Source organism: Eschrichtius robustus, chromosome 10, assembly GCF_028021215.1.
Source record: "Eschrichtius robustus isolate mEscRob2 chromosome 10, mEscRob2.pri, whole genome shotgun sequence".
NCBI classification, from domain to species: Eukaryota; Metazoa; Chordata; class Mammalia; order Artiodactyla; family Eschrichtiidae; genus Eschrichtius; species Eschrichtius robustus.
In genome coordinates this window covers 1,303,545-1,320,081 of record NC_090833.1, presented here as the reverse complement: position 1 = coordinate 1,320,081, position 16,537 = coordinate 1,303,545, and the positions used below count along the sequence as shown (strand labels likewise).

Genomic DNA, 16,537 nt, shown 5'->3' with positions numbered 1-16,537 from the left:
GGGAAGCAGTGGCCCGGGGCGCCTCTACAAGCCAATCAACAAAGGGCAGGTGAGGCCAGGGGCTCCCCACGGGCTTCCAGTCAACAAAAGGAGACATGGTGAAAGGGCTTGAGAGCGCAAAATATTTTATTTAACAATGTGCATTTAGGAAAAATAGCAGCTCCCGCCTCAGAGGAAGCTTCTTGAATCAAAAGTCGCTGGCAGTCAAACACAGAGAACGACCGGCAGGGCTGAGGAGGAAGCCGAGGGCGCCAGGTGGGTCTCGGCCCAGGAACTGCACCGAGCGCTGACCCTGGGACGCGAGAGACTGCCCGTCGACAAGGTCGGCCTCTCCCAAAGGGACGAATCAGTGAAACATTCTGGAAACCGTTCTGTGAGTCCTTCCTAGACGGCAGGTGGCCCAGAGCGCCCCGCGCGGACCCCACCCTCACACAAGCCCTACCCTTGGACTAAAGCCCCAACAAACCGTGTTCCCCCAGCGTTCTACAGAAATTATTTCCTAATGATTTTTTAAAATATTTAAATCTTTTCCTTAGACTGAAGAAGAAAGTGAACAGTTTTAAGAACAGTCGATGAAGCCTTAAAGCTGAGTCCACCAGGAGGAGGTCTTCCTGTGCAGGTTCACAGGCCGAGTCAGCGTATTAGCCGCGGAAGGTCTCGGTGCAGAAAGATCAGATTCCAGAGCTTCTGACAAGAAATTACTTTAAGCCGCTTTCTTCAAGATGTTACCAACTCCTTAAATGACACAACGGTGAGAGGAAGCCAGACAACTGGACTGCACCGTGACGGCGGGCCAGAACACACGGACGGCCTCAGCTGGTCCACAGAGAAAAATCCAAACCAAACTTATCAGTCACAGTTGTGACGCTGGTTTATTAACTCGGATCAGTCACGTCAGAGCACGAGGCCCCAGTGGCTCCGTCCCAGCGACGGAGCTGCCCCTCCTGACAGCAGAGCCAGTCCCTCCGGCTGCGTGGAAGCGTCATGGTCCTAGTGAGGCCACAGGAAATTACGCAGGGCTGGACACATCTTTGCTACAGGAGATAAACACACGTCAGCAGCGAAGGCCGCTCTCGAAACCTAACGGTACTGTTGCTAAATGAAGCCCGTGTTTCCTTTGAGACGAAGCATCCTTCCAGGTTCAACAACGCGAGGTGGGGGCTGACCACCTCTGGACGTGCACCCCTGGCCGCGTTCCTCTCTGAGTCGAAGGTGCACTGTTTCCTTCCAGCGTCTTAAAGGACCCCTGGGATTTATCTGGCAATAATTCACCGTTAGGTTTTGAGAGATGCCTTAAGTTACTGAAAAGCAAAGTCCTCCCGTAGCCAAGATGTTTCCAGCTTCACTTAGTGTAACATCCTCAAATGACTGTGAATGTTGGATCCTTAAATCATTCCTTCAGGTGGAAGATTCTAGTAAGTCACAGATTCCCTCTTTTCATCCAGCTTCCTGAAGGTGTGGAATTAATGTTGGCGACACTTCATAAATCACTTCTGAATCACTGCATCCGTCTCCATTTGGGAACAGACGGGAGTCGCAGGCAATCAGTCTATTCCACTCTTGGTGGAATAATCACTTCAGGGTTCCAAATGCCAATCCAGGACAGGGACCATTCTAGCTCAATATGCTGGGTACTTCCTCTGGCCAATCCTTCCCATCCTTGAACTTCCCGAGGCAGCAGAGGCCTGAAACGACAGGGACAGCACTGAGCTCGGCACGCCCGTCCCCGACGGCGGGGGGGGCCCCTTGGGGAACGATCAGCAGGTCTGTGGAACAAGCCAGAACAGACCGTTCTCTCAGCAAACAGGCATGTTCTGTCCGTTTTGCTCTGCAAGCCCACGGTCACGGACCAAGTCAGTAGCACATCTTGGCATTCCCTTTAAAGGTGCCTGCAGCTTGGTTAGGGTGGTGGGGTGAGGCTGATTCCAACAGCTGGGTGTCTAAAGAGCCCAGGGAGAACGTGGCCTGGCCTGCCACTGAGGGGTGCAAGGGAGCGCCCAGGGGAAGGCCGTGGGCAGAACACAGGCGCTTCCTCCTGCTCCCGCGAAAATGCCAACTGAAATGAAAGTCAAGGAGTTTCTGTAAAGGCATAAACTACACGACGAAGGTTACAGGAGAGAAGAAAACAACTACCAAGTCGTGGAATGGAGAAGCAGATGGCAGCGGGGGATGAGGGAAAGGTGCAGGGGGCAGGAAGGCCCGCCCCCCGAGGAAGCCCGAGGCCGGGGACACGAGGCGGTGAGGGCGGGTCTGCCTTGGGACAGGCCGGGGTCAGGTGAGGCTCTGCATCCCGAAAGCCAAGACCTCCCCGCAGACCTCTGCCCCCGCTGCGCTCCCCAGACTGGCGGCCAGTCCGTCCTCCACAGGCCAGAGCCTGGGAGGGAGAGAAATAAAAGGAGGCATTCACGACCTTCCCGGCCTGAAGGTCACGAGCTACCAGGTGAAGGGAGGCCAAGGCCAGCATGGGGGAGGGAGTCAGGCCCACCCCACAGCAGTGTCAGCAAGAGCCGGCGGGGCCCCGAGCGCGGCGGGGGCATCCCCACCCAGGGCAGCGGCAGAGCCGGGAGGGGGCGAGCGGGCGAGTCAGGGTCTCGCCGGGGGAGCCCCGCCTCTGCTCCCACCCGCCCCGGGGAGACAGCAGGGGCACTTACTTGTGCAAACTGAGCAGGGTTGTAGAAGGGCACCGCTGCCCCGGGAGGGCCCCCTGCAGGGGCGTGAGCGCCGGGAGCCTGAGAAGCACAGAGAGTTCACCTCAACAACTAGCAGTGCACGGCGGCTTGCTTCATGTGCAACTACAGGCACTACTTCTGAGGAAGGATTTATAATATCAGTACTTTCAAATGTGCCACAGAAGCTGGTCAAAGATACTTCTTGCAACACTGTATTTAATTATTTAATGGTTCATAGAAAAATGGTAAAAACCAAAGCAACATGCAGAGTATGATGCTTTAGAACCAGAGCATGCACACGAGGTGGCACGGAGCTCCGAGCGGGCGCTCAGTGTCAGTGTGAGCCCTTAGTAGGTACTTTTGATTACTTTAGACCTCAAGTGTCCAGCTACAAAATCCAGCGTTTCATTTCACAAATAAAACAAGTCACATGAAGCCTTTCTGCCAAGCCGAGGGAAAAGCTTAGTGCCCCAATACGCAGAGAAGATGAAGTATTCCTTTATTTCCCACACAGAGTGACCCCGGACAGCTGTCACTGCCTCACTCTGCTTGCCTAAAATAAACCTTCTCGTGCTTGATCAGAAAACAGAATTCTTTCAAATGAGAGCATCCTGACCCAGGTGGGCTTCTCACACACACACACACACACACACACACACACACACACACACACACACACACACACTCTCTCACACACACTCTGAGGCTATGCCTATGGCTAGTCACTTGAAAAAACCAATTCAGAAAGAGCACAACCACAGAACGTGTCGGTTCACTACAAGCTTCCTGGGGTCGGTTCGATTGTTGATGTGTCTGGCTATTCAACACCACCCTTTAAAAACTTCTAAAGAAAGGAACACTGCATCCTCAGGCATGTGATGGCTGGGAGGTGACAAGTAATGTCAGTGGCCAGGGGCACGATGACCGACCAGCGTAGCGATCGCAAAGGAAAGACAGACAACCCCGTTCCGGTCCATGTCCAGTGCACACGGCCAGCCACAGGTACCTGGTGAAAATGCTGGCTCACTTCACGTGATAACGAGCTCAGTGAACTACAGCGCGAAAGCTACAAAACAGCAAGAACACACAGATACAGACAAATACAAAAATCAACATGCATGTCACTGCTCCAAGCTGGCAGTTTAATTCCAAAGAGCTTTATGACGCTGTTAGGATCAGTACAGCTCGATGGGAAAAAAAGCCAGAGTTAGCCTGAAACTCCTATTTTCATGTACAGTTTTTACTGGAAACGACCCCTGGTTGCGGGGAGGGAGGTGTGCCCAGGCCTGGGCCCCCCGAGGGACCGAGGACAGCAGAGCCCGGGAGAGGGGCGAGCCCGGCTGACGAACACACACGCTACCCCTCACTCTAGCCAGAGCTCCCAGACAACTCTGCGGAAGCAAGCGTGACTTTTTTAAGGAACACAACGCTTTCTGAGTTCTAGAAAGTTTCTAAGCTGCCCTTTTCTGACCCATTAACTTCGTTTTAAAGGAAGAAGCCATCTGGACGATAGAACGAGCTTCCTCAGCCCAGACCTTCAGCAGACGCGCTCATCGGGCGCCGTTTACCTCTCCTCCCTGGGAACCGTCCGCTCCGGAGGGTGGGCGCTCAGGTCCAGGGAGCGACGCCGCAGAACTGAGCACCTGCCGGGACAGCAGGGAGGCCAGCTGCTGCAAAGCCCGTGCGTCGGAGGCACCCACCGAGGCAGGACCACCCGGGACGGCCCGCTCCACCCCACAGGGCGCTCCTGCTGAGGGGTCGTGAAAGGGCGCCGCGTGGACCTGCTATTCCAACACCCGCGGTGCATCCTTACTGAGCGCCTGCCGCGAGCCCCACCGAGGCCCTGCGATCCGCGCTCTCGTCGGCCCGTCCACAGGGCAGGACGCTGAGGCTCAGAGGCGCTGAGCGACCCCCCCGCCTTTAAAAAGCTAATTATTGGAGAACCAGGGCTGAAATCCAGGTCCATCCAACCTCAGAGACCAAACTCTGAACGACTGCGTTGCACGTACACATTATAATCATTCAAAGAAAACCCTCTTGACCGTAAAAAGTTCAGCAAGACAAAATTACTAGGTAACGCGCGTGTGACCCACACCGTAAGCTCTGTGTACACAAGACTCTGGAGAAGGTCAGGGCCGCCTCTCGGGTCGGGGCAGGAGGCAAATTCCCACTGCCTGACCCCCGGCCTGGGCCCACGGCACCGCTCACCTTGGGCTCCGAGGTGGGCTCTGGCTTGGCTGGCCCCCCCGTCGGTGCCTGCCCTTCCCTGCCAGCCCCCTCGGTGGGCGGTGCTTCCTCTGCATCTGTGAAGGGGACAGCGGGGGAGGTGGTCACTCGTGCCCCCGTCTCAGGGGCCCAGAGGGAAGAGTCCCAGGGGCGAGCTGCACCCGGTCCTCAGGCAGGCCGAGGGAAACAAGTCCGCAGACACGCACAGGGGAACCTCGGCGCTCTGCGCTCTGCGCGTGGGTGAGTAGTTAGTTCTTCTTAGAAGAGGATTAAGGCCAGAGGCTCTCAGAGAGGCCAAGGCCAGAAGCTGCACACACACAGCTGCTCCCGTGCTGCCTACCTGGCTTTGGTCCGAACAGCTGCGTGGGAATCGGAAGTGGGGCCAGTGGCGCAAAGAAGTCCGCGGGAGCAAGGGCTGGCTCACTCCGCTGGGGGCCCCCCGGGTTCAAGACGTCCACGTAGCGCGCTCGGGCTCGGGCTGCCACGGGGACAGGGGGCAAGGTCACCCCGCCGTCCTCCTGGTGGCCGGAGTGCACCGGGCCAGGCTTCCGCTCCCGGGGGCGGCCGGGCCCGGAAGGGGGCCCCTCCTGGGGCACGCTTGCTGGGCTTCTGCCCGGGGGAGGGGTCCCACTTCACACCACGGCGCGGCCGATCACATCCGCTCCGCCCTCAGCTCCCCAGTGATACGACGGTCCGCCCAGGAACGCTGAGCTCTCTAGAGAGCTGGCCCCCCACCCCCCGGGGACTCATCCTCAGAAAACCAGTCCTCCTCCTGGCGGGAAACAAACTACCACCTCACGGGCACGTTATCGTCGCTGAACTCTGGCCCGTCCGTGGGACAAATAAATTACCCAAGCGAACTCTCATTTCTGGTTGGCCGTCGTTACCTGCTTTTCTAGAATACATGTTCACAGCGGGTCTGGGGGGCCCTCCAGGGCCAGGCTGGGTGGCTTGCAGAGCCTTGGGAAGGGATGTTGGAGGTGGGGGCGGAGCCTTCTTCTGCAGAGGGAAAGACCACTGCGGGGTCTGCGCGCCGAGCCAGAGCCCACGGGGACCCCTGCAGGCGGAGGCCCCCGCCCACGGCGGGGCTCCCCGCCCGGCCACCGCGAGCGCCTGGACCCCGACTCACCTCCTCCTCCGGCTCGTTCGTGTCCACCCAGCGGTTCTTCTTTTCATCCCAGACGATCTGCCACGATCGTGAAAGGTAAAAAGAGAACTCAGTGGCAAGAGCCGGACAGCATCAGAAATCAGGATCTGACTGCTTCCGAGGCGCCGGCTCAGGTCCGCTCCGGAGCCCAGTCACTCCTCGCAGACAGGCAGGCGGGCGGACGCGCCACTGCGGGACCCACCGGCCCCCCCGGGCCCACCCGGCAGGACGCACCGATTTGTTCTTGTCGTCTGGCAAGTAAGCTTCTGTCCTCTTCTTCACAGGCAGCCAACGAGAGAACCAGGACTCGCTGCTCTGAACACAAAAACCACCAGAACCACCCTGAGGACGTGGCGCTGAGCGCCACAAGCCCAACACACAGGGGCCGCCAAGCCTGTGCGACCCGCGCGCCTGCAGGCGGCAGAGCCACAGAGCCGGGAAGCGGGTGTCGGGCCGGGCGGGCGGCAGCGCTTCAGTCTGGGAAGCTGAGACATCCCGGGACGGGTGCACGACAGTGTGCTGGAGGGCCCCAGAGCCAGGCACTGACAACAGTTAAAGTGGTAAGTTTTCTGTATACTTTACCACACTTAAAAAAAAATTAGAACAACAGCTTGCCTCTTGGAGCTTTTCATGTCTGAATGCCAACAAATGAGCAGCCTGAGACATCCCCCCGCAGGAGTGGCGACGGCTGGGGAGTCCGTGTGGGCTCCAAGAAGAGGCCCTCGTGCTCCGAGGCTGGCAGAGGTTAGGCTTCAGGGACATTTACTCTATTCTTCACACGGTGCACTTGACGTCTACCACAAAAGGCAGCAGCAACTCCACACCCCCTCACCCGTTTCTCTGAATCTGTGGCAGAGTGGATGGCCCTGTGCTGGGTGGGGAGCAGTCCCCTGCACGTCACACCCCGTCTGAAGGTCCTGCTCTACCTCATGGCTCGTGCATGTTTTGAATCACACTTGTGTTTACGTAAGACAGTAGCCGTTAAAAGCCACCCACAGGCTGGAGAAGGTGTGCACACACGCGCATCCGGCAGAACCTGCGTCCACAACATGCAACAACGCCTGCCGACCTCTGAGGACCCCACGAAGGACGGGAGGAGACCTGAGCCAGCCCCACACAGATGAGGACGGGGAGGGAGAAGAAGCACACGAACCCACAACAAAGTGTCACTAAAGCCCAGCGGAATGGCCGACAACGCAGCCCCCGGGGCGAGGACGGGGCTGCTGGAAGGGCTGCCTGGTGAACCACTGAGGAGGACAGGCTGGCGGGACGTGCTAAAGCCAGACGCACAGCTGTCCTGTGACCTCGGGACACACCCAAGGGAAACAAGTGCACCTGCCACCCAAAGACACAGACGAGAACGCTCACGTGGCTTTATTCCTAATAATCCCAAACTAAAAAAACCCACAAATGTCCTGCATTGGGAGAAAGGATACATAAAACCACGGCGTACGCGCACCATCGACATCACTACACAACGATGACAAGAAGGCACCTCCTTCACGTGAAGTTCGGGAACAGCCGAACCCGAGCAGTGGTGACAGAGGTCAGCGCAGAGGCCACCCTCTGGGGAGGGTGTGGGCGGGCCCTGGACCCACGGGCGTCCGGGAGGCAGGCACGGCTCCAGCTCTGAGCTGGCGGGCTTACACGTGGACACGGACACAGAAACACTCGCGCTTCACCACACGCTTACTGCCCCTCAAGAACACGCTTGGCTTGATTTAAACAGAGACACATTCCTCCTCCTCGCCTCAGCCTGAGGACAGCGGAGCCGAGCCCCTGCCCAGCCCCCGCCCAGCTGGGGGCTGTGAGTCACCTTCTTAGGCTCCTTGGTCTCCTTGGCTGCCTGGACAGGTCTCTTCACGTTGGGCGCGGGCGTCAGAGGCAGAGGCGGAGGCGGCTGCAGGGCCCCTGAGCCAGCGCTCCCCCAGCCTGGAGATGACTCGGAGCCCTGTGACGTCCTTGAGGAGCCCTGTCCCAAGGTAACACAGAGCAGGCTCACCGGGGGCGCCTCCCCAGGAGCCCTTAAGACTTTACCGAGAGGCTACGTCACTACGGTGAGCAGAGCCAGGCAAGGAGGGGCTGGTGAGAGCGGCCCCCCGCTTCCCCGGGGCCGACTGGGCTTAAGGGCAACGTTTTCTAGGAGCATCACGGCACTCACGATGCGGATTCGGGCTGGAGCAGATGGGATACGTATGAGCACTGAGGAGAAGACTGGTTAGGGGGGGTGGCAGTGGGCATTTTAAAAGATAGAAGCATTTTAAAAAACATTTATCCCTGGGTTGAGACTCTGTTTTCAATACAGTTAAACTCTCATTTTTACTTTCACAGGGACAGAATATTTTAACGGTGGAACACATAAGGAGAGTTTAAACTACAGCAATCGCCTGCTGATGGGATGCCCAAAAAGAGCAGGGTATCTGTAAAGAAGCTTCCAGAATGCAGGTTATATAGAAGCGTTTATCCTCCTACCCCCCATCACTGGGATCACAGCACACCGAGGTGGTATTTATATTGAGCATGTCTGATAAAATGAATCTTGATTTTAAGAAAACCACTGAAAATTTTACGATTCCTATTGTAGAAAGAGGTGCAGAAATCAGGGAAGTTTTCCATTTTAGAAAAGTTAAAATTGACAAGGTAGTTTCATTGTAGATGAGCATTTCTTCTCCTTAAAATACCGACTTTTACACTATTAAATTATCTTTTCCCCTATTAATGTTTTCACCAGCTCTTCCCATTTTAAGGATTCAAGTTTTCTCTTTAAGAAATGATTCAAAAGATAATCTGATAATTTTAAGTATTATCTTACAACTTAAGAACAAAGAGTTTGAGTACTTATTCAGTGGAGTTCATGAAAAATAGCTTAAAAAACAAAAAAGAAGTGGGAAAGTACCACATTAGCAAATCTTCCACCAAAATCCTCTTCTCCTAGCTCCGACAGCGCGTTTCTGCCGGGTGCCTCTTGTGGCATCATTCCTGTCAAGGGAAATGAGAGCTCCCGTGACCCCGGCATCACTAAGGCCACAGCAGAGGGAGTGGGCGTGGCCAAGAGACGCTGCTGGGGACACCCCAGCTCCTCCTGCCATGCCTCCCCATGTGGGCGTCACAAACCACGAATGGAATGCTCCTAAACATGTGAAAATAGCTTCTCTTTTCAAGCCAGGCCGTCCAAGGAGACAGATGGTCAGGGACAAGACCACCCTCCAGAAGGAGGGTCACGGCCTCCCCAGTGCGTTCACAAAGGCTGCAGGCGGGCACCCCCCGGCCACGCCCTGGACACCCACTCCCACCTCACGTCCCAACAAGAGGTCAAGTCACTGATCTTCAATCAGCTTCTAGAACTTTTGGTATACACTAAGGAACGTACTTTGCTCCAAGTCTGAATGACTTAAGTCTCTCCTACCAGTGAGCTCCTTCAACGCCAAAGCCAATTTAGCTCTGCTCTCCAGACGGCACCTCGCAGACCCACCTGCGTCCTGGCTCCTGGCCTCCGGGAGCAGATGTTCAGTCTCTTGGAGAGATGGTGCGCCAGACGGCAGGCCAGGCCCTGGGTACGGAGCCACAGGATCAGGCCCAGAGGGCTCTTGAAAGCCAAGCGCAGCCCCTGGGGGTCCACAGCCAGGCCCAGGCTCGACAGGGCCCGCCGGCGGTGGCGCTGGGAACACCAGCACCCTGGCGGGGAAGGCCGGCTGACCATCGGGGAGCGTCAGTGGAGCTGCAGGGAGACGGCGGAGAAGAGAAAGCCTGAGGTTATGTGCTCACTCCAGTGACTTCCGCCGGGCACGTTTCCTTCATCGAGGGCCAAGGAACCAACCATCCAAGCACAAAGGCTGAAGCTGCCGGGCTGTCACTGGTTTAGGGAAGCGGGACACACACTTTTCAGGGCCGAGGGCAGGACCTCACTCGGCACAGCACGGGGCGCGGGCTCTAAGCCGCAGCGCGACCCCGACACAGCCCAGCGAGCAGCCGCCTGGCCCAGGGCCGCCTCTGCCTTCACTGAGTCCCCCCCACCCTCCTGCACCGCCCTCCCACTCAGCCAGACCTTTAAAGCCGCGAGACCCAGTGGGCTCACCAAGGGAGGGGGGACAAAGAGGAAGCAGAGGGCCGAGGCAGTGGGACAGACGGCCCGACTCTCTGGGCAGCAAGACAGGGGCGCTCCACGTTCAGAAGCAGGTGCCCAGGGCGGCGCGGGCTCACCTGAGGGCAGCAGCCGCACGTCCTGGCCCACGTGGTCAGCGCCGGGCACAGGCGGCGCCAGCAGCGGGTTGTCGGTGCCCAGGCTCGCCGGCTGGGCGGGCGCTGGGCCGTCACACGGCCCCACCTCGGAGCGCGGCGAGCTGGGACAGCGCGGGGGGAAGGCTCTGTCCAGACTCCACGCCGCGGTGCCCTCCTGAGGAAGAAGGACCTCAGGCGTCTGCACGCCGGCCGCCGACCCCGCGGACCCGCTCTGCTCCAGGGGCACCTTCCCCTCCCGGGCACTGGGCGCCGCGAGAGCTGAGCTGCTCACGCCCGCCACCTCCAGCGCGCACGTGGCTCCCCGTCGGGCCCCACGCCCGGAGCCCAGCGCACCTTGACCCGCTGCTCGACGAGCCGCAGCTGGACCAGCCAGGCAGGCTCCGCAGCGGCCTCCTCCTCCGGCTTCTCCTTCAGCTGAGGGTCAAAGAGGCGCAACTGGGAGGCGACCTGGAAACACACGAAGATGAAGACCCCGCTCCCACAGGCGACAGCGGCCAAACCGTGTCTTCAAAACCCACTGGGACGTGGAGCAAGCGTGCCTGCAGCGTCCGAGACGCAGCCCTCCTCGCTGCAGGGACCTTCCTGAGGCGGCTCACGTGGCCCGTCCCTGACCGCCGGGAGCGCGAGCGCCCACCGCGCCGGCCCGCCGAGCCCGCGGCATCCAGACCCGCGGGGGCTGAGCCTGCCTCTGCTCAGCTCCACTCCCCGAGATGCCAACCGCCCCGGCCACGCTCACGCTCTGGGGGGCGGCAGGCGGGCAGGCGCCAAACAAGCCTGACCTCGCGCTAACTGCTGAAGCTGCCAGGTGGAAACAGGTTCTTGAATTACCCTGTTTCTGCACGTGTCCAGAAGTTCCCGTAATAAAAACATTTTTGGTACCACATGAACGCATTCCAAAAACGAAGCTCCGGCAGGAGAGGAGCGTACTGGCGCGGCCCCCCTGGTGCCGGGCGCCGGTGGGAGGGCAGTCACACGGTCTCCGTCTTCCGGAGCGAGAACCTGGGGCCGCGGGGCCGCAGCCGGGACCCACCCCAGGCTGCGGCTCCCGGAACCTCACAGCGCTAAGCGCGAGGCGAGGACGCCTCGAGACACGGGCCTCCTGCAGGCGGGGTCCTTCTCACGCCCAGGCTCACCTCCAAGTCTCTGCACGAGACGCCCCAAGGGCCCCTGTGCTGGACTGCAAAACACCAACTACCTGCCCGAGAACACGCAGGATCTTAACTCGGCCGAGCAGGCAGTCCCGAGCGCCCTCTGGTCACGAGCACCGCGTGACCACGTGGCCCCACGTGCCGCGCGGGGGCAGCGGCATCGAGGAAGACGTTACCTGAAGCAGCTGGCTGAGCAGCACCGGCGAGTGTCTGTGGGGCTGCGCCAGGACGCTCCTGGCGATCACCTCGCAGTAGTGGAAGGCCTGCGTGGCAAGCCCCATCTCAGCCAGGCGGCAGCAGTAGATGAACTTAAACACCTGAGACAGACAGACGGGCGAGCTGAGCGGTGCTACGGGCCCCCTCCCGGTCCCTAGCGTCACCTGGGCCCTCCGCAGGCTGACGCCACCCTGGACGTTCGCAGCCCCCCTGTGTGTCCCCAGCACCTGCCCACAGCCGAGCCAGGCCCGTTCCCTGCGCTACTTCACATCAGAGTAAACTACTGTAAGCATCTGAGAAACTCACTTTCTCTCTTCAACACCCTTAACACAGCCGTCAGGGCTCTCGACCGCCAAGTGACCACGGAGTGACCACGAGGCGCCACCACGCGCACGCACCCCGTGACGACCGCCTCTCGGGAGCCGCCAGCGCAGTCACCCTGCTCTGTTGGCACCGATGCTCTGCCCCGTTTCAGACACACACGCACAGTCCCGGTCGGATACCACCCTCCCAAAACATGGTCCACAGCTGATAGAGAAGTACTTGAAACCAAACACTAACTAAAAGCTTTTAATACTTAAAACATTAAGAACCAAAATACTAACAAAATTCTCAATTCAGCAAGCTTTAATTCTCGAACATTACAGATGAAACATCTCCTCGAGATTTCCAAGAACACTTCATTGCTCTTTACGTTTTTTGAATAAAACCCCCAAACGACTGCGGTCTTGTCAGCACCCACTCCCCCCAGACCCCGTCAGAGCTGGAGCCGTGGGGCCCCACCCACCTGGAAGCTGGGTAAGGAGCAGGTCTGCGCCCCCAGGGACTGAGCGTACTCATAGGCTTCTGTCCTCTGAATAGCTTCGTTGGTCGCGAACTTCAAAAACGGCAAACTGTGGAGGACATGAGCGGCTGTCACCTTTGAGCGGGTCACTGAAGCGCCAGCGCTCCACGCGCCGGTCTGGGTTAGCCATGGGAGGGGCTTTTCCTTTCTAAGGGAAACGGATGCCACTATACCTATGCAATTCCTCACCTGTGGTTTGATCCAATTAAAACAAGCTTTGTGGTTTTCTTGGTATAAACCCCAAATCCAACCTGGGCCACGAGGTAGCAGAAGTGTGCAGCATCAAGGAGTCCTCTCGAGGCTGAAGGTACATAAAGCAGGCAGGCCTCGGTCACAGGGTCTCCCGGAGATCAGAGCGCTCAGAGACACCAGAGAGACCCCAGACGGAGGGACAGTCTCGGGGTCCCGAGCATCTGACGGCAGCCCCAGACCCGCCTTCTATGTCGGCATCTGACCTACCCAGAGTGTCCCCCATCGTGGCCATCGTCCGGGCTTCCACGTCCACGTTGTTGTTCAGGTTGGACAAAACCATGGCCAGGTGTGGCCGCCAGTCTCCCCACTTCTCATCTCCACAACACTGAAACCAGAGACAAGCAGAAAACCCTCATCCTTGGAACACACTGCCGTCTTAACTCCGCAGTGCTCAAGCCCCAGGAGCAGGATGGAAACGCTGGCCTCGTGGCCTGGGAGGTGAGCCCTCCCGGGAGCGGGCTCTGAACAGACGGCTGAGCCGCAGCGGCTGCCGTGAGGACCCCCATACTGACCGTGGACGCGGCTGGCATCCGCCCGGACATCAGCTGGTAGACCGTCTGCAGAGGGTCGTTGATCGGAAGGCTGTTGGCGAACCTGGGCAGACGCGAACAGAGAAAGCCCTAACTCAGCCTGGTTCAATAAACAGGACACGAAAAACTAGTCTGGTCTCATCTCAGACGCTTTGGTGATTGGCTTGACGCTTGACCTGGGCCAAGTGTACACACTGCAATGTTTCTAAAAGGCTGTAAGGATGCAGATTTTTTTTTTTTTTTTTTTTTTTTGGGTCACACTGCGCGGCATGCGGGGTCTTAGTTCCCGGACCAGGGATTGAACCGGGGCCCCTGGCAGTGGAAGCGCACAGCCCTAACCACTGGACTGCCAGGGAATTCCCCGCTGAGATTTTATAGAATTAAAAAGCCTGAAGTTGGGCTTCCCTGGTGGTGCAGTGGTTAAGAATCCGCCTGCCAATGCAGGGGACACGGGTTCGAGCCCTGGTCCGGGAAGATCCCACATGCCATGGAGCAACTAAGCCCGTGTTCCACAGCTACTGAGCCTGCGCTCTAGAGCCTGTGAGCCACAACTACTGAGCCCACGTGCCACAACTACTGAAGCCCATGCACCTAGAGCCCGTGCTCCACAACAAGAGAAGCCACCGCAATGAGAAGCCCGCGCATTGCAACGAAGAGTAGTCCTGCTTGCCGCAACTAGAGAAAGCCCACGTGCAGCAACGAAGACCCTATGCAACCAAAATAAATAAATTAATTAAATAATAAAAAAAAAGCCTGAAGTTAACAAAAAAAATTTAAATCCTTTAGCAACACAGCCCGAGGAAGAGAGCCCAGCAAGCCCACAACCATGGGTGGCCGACGGGACTCCCCAGCTTCCTCTGACAAGAGCATGGGGACCGGGGGCTTCCCAAAGCTGACGAGGCCCGGACCCCCGCCTGCAGGCACGCCCGGACTCCTCACCTGGTCATGACTCTGGCGTGTGTCCGGCTGTCCATCTTGCTGGCAAGTAACAGGGCGTGACCCCACAAGCCGTTCTTCATCGCGGACTCTAAAGCATCCTGGAAAGCATCGAGAGGTTCTCTGACCTCTGAGAACAACAGGAGCAGCGGAGCGTGTGTTGTCACGCACGGCCAGGAAGGAGGAGAGGGCTCAACCGCAGATGAGAAAGCAAACGGCCCAAAGGCTCCAACACACACGTTCCCAGTTCAGAAACGGAAGAGCGGGCGAGCTCCACCGTTCGCGCTCGCCGCGGAGTCCCTGCGGGGGGCGGTCTCCGTGCAGGTGCCCCGCTTTCCTCAGCAGCACAGAGGACAAGCGCACCGTCAGAGCCAGGCGCAGCGGAGAGGCAGCACCGCCTTCTCCCACCTGTCGTCTCCGCCACGAGAAAGGCCAGGGGGACCCCTGGGCCCCGAGGGCCTGTGCTCAGCACCAACAGGGCCTTAATTACTTCAGCCTCCCTGTATCCAAAATGATCTGGGCCACAACTTAGAAAACTTCTGACCAGGAAGCAGACATATTGCAACAGAGAAATGGTAATTAAATGTAACAGATCAGAAGATTTCAATTAGCTGTAAAATGACCACATTAAGATCATTTACTCACCAAATACGAGTTTTCTGAGTCTATCATGACATAAAAGTGCCAAAAACTCTGGGCCCGCCAGACTCCCGCTGCCAGAGCCCAGCAAGCGCTCCAACTGTGCACGCCCCGCGCCCGGCTGCACCACCAGGTGCCCCACGGAGCAAACCCCGGGCGTGTCCCCAGGGCGCTCCCCACCCGGGCCCGGGCTGTGCCCAGCACCCACTCGCGGTGGCGCGGTGAGCTCACCCTAACTGCGTGAGGACGCGCTGCCTCTGTGTCGCGCACGTGTTTACCCCGAGACACACTGCACACAGCAGGGGTGCAGCCTGAGCTCAGTCCGCGTGTCTGTCAGATGCCTGAAAACGGAACCTGCACGTCTCTGACACCAGCAGCGCTGGAGAAGCCACTGTTCACACCTTCAGAGACGCGACACACGAGGTGCCAGACAGTCTTTGCAGAACAAGACTCCCGCAGCGCGTGCCGCTCTAGACGCTGGCGCCCCGAGAGCGGGCCCTGCCCCCCGCCCCGCGCCCGAGCTCAGGCCGCTCACCTTCTTCCGGCCGTAGAGCAGCAGCTCTCGGAACCGCTCCGTGTCTTTTTCAAGGGTGGTGGCGGCCTGACTGTCGGTGAGAAACGAGAGCTGGGCCTCCCCGGACTCCTCCTCCACTTGCGCCGCAGGCTCGTGAGTGAAATCAATCAGGTTGGCCTCACTGGGTGACTTCCCAGGAAGCCACACGGTTCGGTGGTCTCGTAACAAGAGTTCCGCGATGTCTGTGCCCACCACGGTCTGCGAGGGGCAGCAGGGGCAGGAAGGGAGACAGGCTTAACCACAAACAGCACCCTCCTGTGGGAGCGACAGGACAGCCCCGGTCCTGGTTGGGGGAGGCCCAGAAAGGGCCTCCGCAGGTGAGCGACTTCGACCACCTCGGCACAGAGCCGCTCCCGACTCGGCCACGAGCGAGGCGGGCAGACCGCACGAGGCGGGCAGACCGCACGCACCGGACAGGCCGCCGACGGCGAGCCGAAACCTCCCTTCACCCCAAACCACGCACCCTGCTTGGCTCCCGCGTCCCCAAATCACGGCCGAGACACTCGTCCTGGGGGAGCCCCTGGACGGTACAGCCTGGTACAGAGATCCTGCCTAACCCTCCTCGGGGTGCTGAGGGCTCCCGGGACTAGAGGCCTACGAGAAGAGCAGCTCTACAAGGAAGGAGACACATACCCCGTTCTGTCTGCATAACAGAACAATAAAGCTCCAAAGAAGACTCGCGGACTCTTTGTCAATTAAATTTTCATCCTGTAAACAGTTTGTAGCTTTGCTCTGTGCAAAATTAATAACATCCACTTTATGGGTGTCATCTCTGCAAAAAGAACACACACTCGGTGAACAGCAGCCACTGCATCTGTGAGGCCACGCTCGGCACCGCCGGCGGACAGGCACCGCGGCCGCTTTCGTGGGGCACGTACTTGCCAAGAGGCCCCGGGAACGCCCGCATCTCCTCCTGCTCCGGCGTGTGCTGCAGCAAGGTCTGAGGTGGGGACAGGAGAGGGGACAGTGAGAGCGCTGTTCACGGGGGCAGGCAGGTCAACGCCCGGCTTGGCTACATCAGCAGACAGAGTAACGGACGCCATCCTCAGGACGGCCTGTCCCTCCAAGTGGGGAGGCAAAGCCTCCACCACGGAGTATGGGCATCTAGTTTCACAAC

At 58.7% G+C, this 16,537-nt stretch overlaps 1 protein-coding gene across 7 annotated transcripts in view; it reads right to left on the bottom strand.

The window, feature by feature from the left end:
- Nucleotides 1–108: 108 nt before the first annotated feature.
- The window catches only part of SEC16A (SEC16 homolog A, endoplasmic reticulum export factor), a 32,755-nt gene continuing 16,326 nt past the window's right edge, over nucleotides 109–16,537 (bottom strand). For 3 of the 7 annotated variants that reach the window (XM_068553714.1, XM_068553713.1, XM_068553715.1), the window contains exons 9-31: nucleotides 16,299–16,360; nucleotides 16,054–16,192; nucleotides 15,382–15,618; nucleotides 14,211–14,308; nucleotides 13,254–13,335; nucleotides 12,949–13,066; nucleotides 12,679–12,790; nucleotides 12,433–12,538; nucleotides 11,606–11,746; nucleotides 10,615–10,728; nucleotides 10,243–10,435; nucleotides 9,515–9,760; nucleotides 8,939–9,021; nucleotides 7,859–8,014; nucleotides 6,277–6,357; nucleotides 6,025–6,081; nucleotides 5,783–5,894; nucleotides 5,236–5,373; nucleotides 4,878–4,972; nucleotides 4,238–4,312; nucleotides 3,676–3,735; nucleotides 2,652–2,729; nucleotides 109–1,685 (exon numbers count right to left, since the gene is read on the bottom strand). In XM_068553714.1, the coding sequence (XP_068409815.1) occupies nucleotides 1,620–1,685; nucleotides 2,652–2,729; nucleotides 3,676–3,735; nucleotides 4,238–4,312; nucleotides 4,878–4,972; nucleotides 5,236–5,373; nucleotides 5,783–5,894; nucleotides 6,025–6,081; nucleotides 6,277–6,357; nucleotides 7,859–8,014; nucleotides 8,939–9,021; nucleotides 9,515–9,760; nucleotides 10,243–10,435; nucleotides 10,615–10,728; nucleotides 11,606–11,746; nucleotides 12,433–12,538; nucleotides 12,679–12,790; nucleotides 12,949–13,066; nucleotides 13,254–13,335; nucleotides 14,211–14,308; nucleotides 15,382–15,618; nucleotides 16,054–16,192; nucleotides 16,299–16,360 (2,649 nt within the window). In that variant the 3' untranslated portion in view covers nucleotides 109–1,619. Of the gene's footprint in view, nucleotides 1,686–2,651; nucleotides 2,730–2,786; nucleotides 2,808–3,675; nucleotides 3,736–4,237; nucleotides 4,313–4,877; nucleotides 4,973–5,235; nucleotides 5,374–5,782; nucleotides 5,895–6,024; nucleotides 6,082–6,276; nucleotides 6,358–7,858; nucleotides 8,015–8,938; nucleotides 9,022–9,514; nucleotides 9,761–10,242; nucleotides 10,436–10,614; nucleotides 10,729–11,605; nucleotides 11,747–12,432; nucleotides 12,539–12,678; nucleotides 12,791–12,948; nucleotides 13,067–13,253; nucleotides 13,336–14,210; nucleotides 14,309–15,381; nucleotides 15,619–16,053; nucleotides 16,193–16,298; nucleotides 16,361–16,537 lie in introns of those variants that run through there. The other 4 variants (XM_068553716.1, XM_068553717.1, XM_068553718.1 and 1 more) reach the window with 4 other exon arrangements.